Below are 3,145 nucleotides of genomic sequence, written 5' to 3'. Positions count from 1 at the left end.
ATATATATATACACTATGTGTGTATGCATGTATGTATGCATGTGTATGTATGTATGCATGCATGTATGTATGCGTGTATGTATGCGTGTATTATGTGTGTATGTATGTGTGCATGTATGTGTGCATGGGTGCATTTGTGTATGTATGTATGCATGTATGTATGGGTGCATGTGTGTATGCGTGTATGTACTGACACAAGGAAGAGGCACGTCATCAAAGCATCTCCATGAAATGAGCATGCGCAGGAAGATTTGTCACCGGCTCCCGCCACATGGTTTTGGCGTAGACAAAAAAGCAGAAACTTTTACAAAAGAAGGAAAATAATATAAAAGGATTTATCCGGATTCCGGATGGAGCAAGCCACAAGCGGAGGAGGACGAGGATGGGGAGGAGGGCGGAGGTTTTCCTGGGGCCCAACCACACCAACCTCGCCATATCGCGGAGGAAGCAACAAAATAACCCGCAGGGGATCCCGCACACGGCGCAGGCCCCATCCTGCCAATCAAAGGAAGCCCAGATTAGGGTGGGATCCGCCCCCCCACCCCACCCCCCATCTCCCTTTAACTGTCCTCTCCGTTCTCCCCGGGGCCTTTGATCAAGCGCTTTTGCCCGCGCTTCCCTGCGGGTCCCTTGGGTTTGGCGAAGGCCTGTTTGAAGGCGTGCTGTTTGGGGTGGACTTCGTCGTAGAGGAACTCGGACGTCAACTCGGATCCGTCTTCTATTTCGATCTAAAGGAGGAAGAAAAGAGAACAACTATTCATAAATGTATCAATGCTACAAATGGAAACCTGTCGTCTTTCTAAAGTGAAAGTATTGTTGGGGTTGGTACAGAATTTATTTATTGTGTTCAGGAGCAAACAAAGGAAAATAAAACAATACTTCGTTCTATCCGGATTGTATCATAGCATACGCATGCGGTGCATTCTTCTTTACAGCCAGCAGGTGGCGCCGTGTCCTCCTCTTCATACAACTAAAGCATTGGAGTGAGAAAGGAGTAGAACCCTTGTGCTGTCTTTATTGGCATGCCTGTAGCTGTCTGTCTTGCAAAGCCTCATGGGACTTGTAGTTTCACCCCTGATCTAGTGCTTTCCTCCCAAGCCCGACTGTCCCCGGCCCCACCCCTTTCATTCATTGGATGTCAGTTCTTTCAATCATAGAGGCTCAACAAATCACATGTGGGTGTTACCTATGCAAATACATCCTGCCTGAGAACGCCCCTCCTCCAGACTGACACCCACCCATCAAGGCATTTTGATATTTGCATAACTCCTCCCAATAGCCCGCCCACTGCTTGCATCAGAACTAGATTCCAATCTGAACTACTAAGAGTCCAATGCCTCAATCTCTGGAGGTGTCCTGCAGGGGGAGGTCACCGGGAGGACTGGGAATGAGGCGGGAATGGTTATCCTGCGGTGTTACCTTCTTTGCGATGTCCAGCTGGTATTCCTGCTCCACGGACTCCAGGAGGCGGTTCTTACAGCTGGAGTAGAGCATACGCTCCTTTATACTGCACTTGTATCCCGGCATGGAGTAGATGAACACTGCCAACAAGGAAACAAGAAAATCAATGTACGCCTTCAGGAAACCTGACAACCGCAAGACGCCCGACCACAAGAGACGCCCGACCACAAGAGACGCCCGACCACAAGAGACGCCCGACCACAAGAGACGCCCGACCACAAGAGACGCCCGACCACAAGAGACGCCCGACCACAAGAGACGCCCGACCACAAGAGACGCCCGACCACAAGAGACGCCCGACCACAAGAGACGCCCGACCACAAGAGACGCCCGACCACAAGAGACGCCCGACCACAAGAGACGCCCGACCACAAGAGACGCCCGACCACAAGAGACGCCCGACCACAAGAGACGCCCGACCACAAGAGACGCCCGACCACAAGAGACGCCCGACCACAAGAGACGCCCGACCACAAGAGACGCCCGACCACAAGAGACGCCCGACCACAAGAGACGCCCGACCACAAGAGACGCCCGACCACAAGAGACGCCCGACCACAAGAGACGCCCGACCACAAGAGACGCCCGACCACAAGAGACGCCCGACCACAAGAGACGCCCGACCACAAGAGACGCCCGACCACAAGAGACGCCCGACCACAAGAGACGCCCGACCACAAGAGACACCCGACCACAAGAGACACCCGACCACAAGAGACACCCGACCACAAGAGACACCCGACCACAAGAGACGCCCGACCACAAGAGACGCCCGACCACAAGAGACGCCCGACCACAAGAGACGCCCGACCACAAGAGACACCCGACCACAAGAGACACCCGACCACAAGAGACACCCGACCACAAGAGACAAACATACTAGGTCTGTGCTAACCACAGTTAGATATATTTCTTATATTCAGTGCTCAGTATTGTGTCATGTGACACTTCCAGGTATTTATTCCCTCTCGCAGAGATCACATGACTCCCCCTGACAATGTCTTCATCTACTTTTCTCTCTAGAAGGCCAGCGCCATCTTTGTTCTGTCCTCCCAGGCCCGAGAATACTCAGTCCTTAGATCTGTCAGCTACCTTAAGACCCCACTGACCCTATACACTCCATGACCAATAGATCTCACTGACCCCTATACACTCCACTGACCCCTATACACTCCACTGACCCCTATACACTCCACTTACCAATAGATCTCACTGACCCTATACACTCCACTGACCTATAGACCCCACTTACCAATAGATTCCACTGACCCTATACACTCCACTGACCTATATACCCCACTTACCAATAGATTCCACTGACCCTATACACTCCACTGACCTATATACCCCACTTACCAATAGATTCCACTGACCCTATACACTCCACTGACCTATATACCCCACTTACCAATAGATCCCACTGACCCCATACACTCCACTGACCCCTATACACTCCACTGACCAACTGACAACCAATAGATCCAACTGACCTATACACCCATTAACCTACACACTCCGCTTACCAACAGACCCCACTCACCTATAGACCCCACTCACCCATAGACCCCACTCACCCATAGACCCCACTCACCCATAGACCCCACTCACCTATAGACCCCACTCACCTATAGACCCCACTCACCCATAGACCCCACTCACCCATAGACCCCACTCACCCATAGAC

The 3,145-nt window shown here is 52.0% G+C and overlaps 1 protein-coding gene across 1 annotated transcript in view; it reads right to left on the bottom strand.

The window, feature by feature from the left end:
- Positions 1-306: 306 nt before the first annotated feature.
- TWF2 (twinfilin actin binding protein 2) overlaps positions 307-3,145 on the bottom strand; it is a 19,806-nt gene continuing 16,967 nt past the window's right edge. The window contains exons 7-8 of the mRNA XM_018564376.1: positions 1,420-1,541; positions 307-728 (exon numbers count right to left, since the gene is read on the bottom strand). Coding sequence (XP_018419878.1) covers positions 561-728; positions 1,420-1,541 — 290 coding nt within the window. The 3' untranslated portion in view covers positions 307-560. The remainder of the gene's footprint in view (positions 729-1,419; positions 1,542-3,145) is intronic.

The sequence above is a fragment of the Nanorana parkeri genome, unplaced genomic scaffold (genome assembly GCF_000935625.1).
Source record: "Nanorana parkeri isolate BGI_ZX_2015 unplaced genomic scaffold, ASM93562v1 scaffold748, whole genome shotgun sequence".
NCBI classification, from domain to species: Eukaryota; Metazoa; Chordata; class Amphibia; order Anura; family Dicroglossidae; genus Nanorana; species Nanorana parkeri.
The sequence above is the reverse complement of the archived record's forward strand: the minus strand, read 5'-3'. Positions and strand labels throughout refer to the sequence as shown.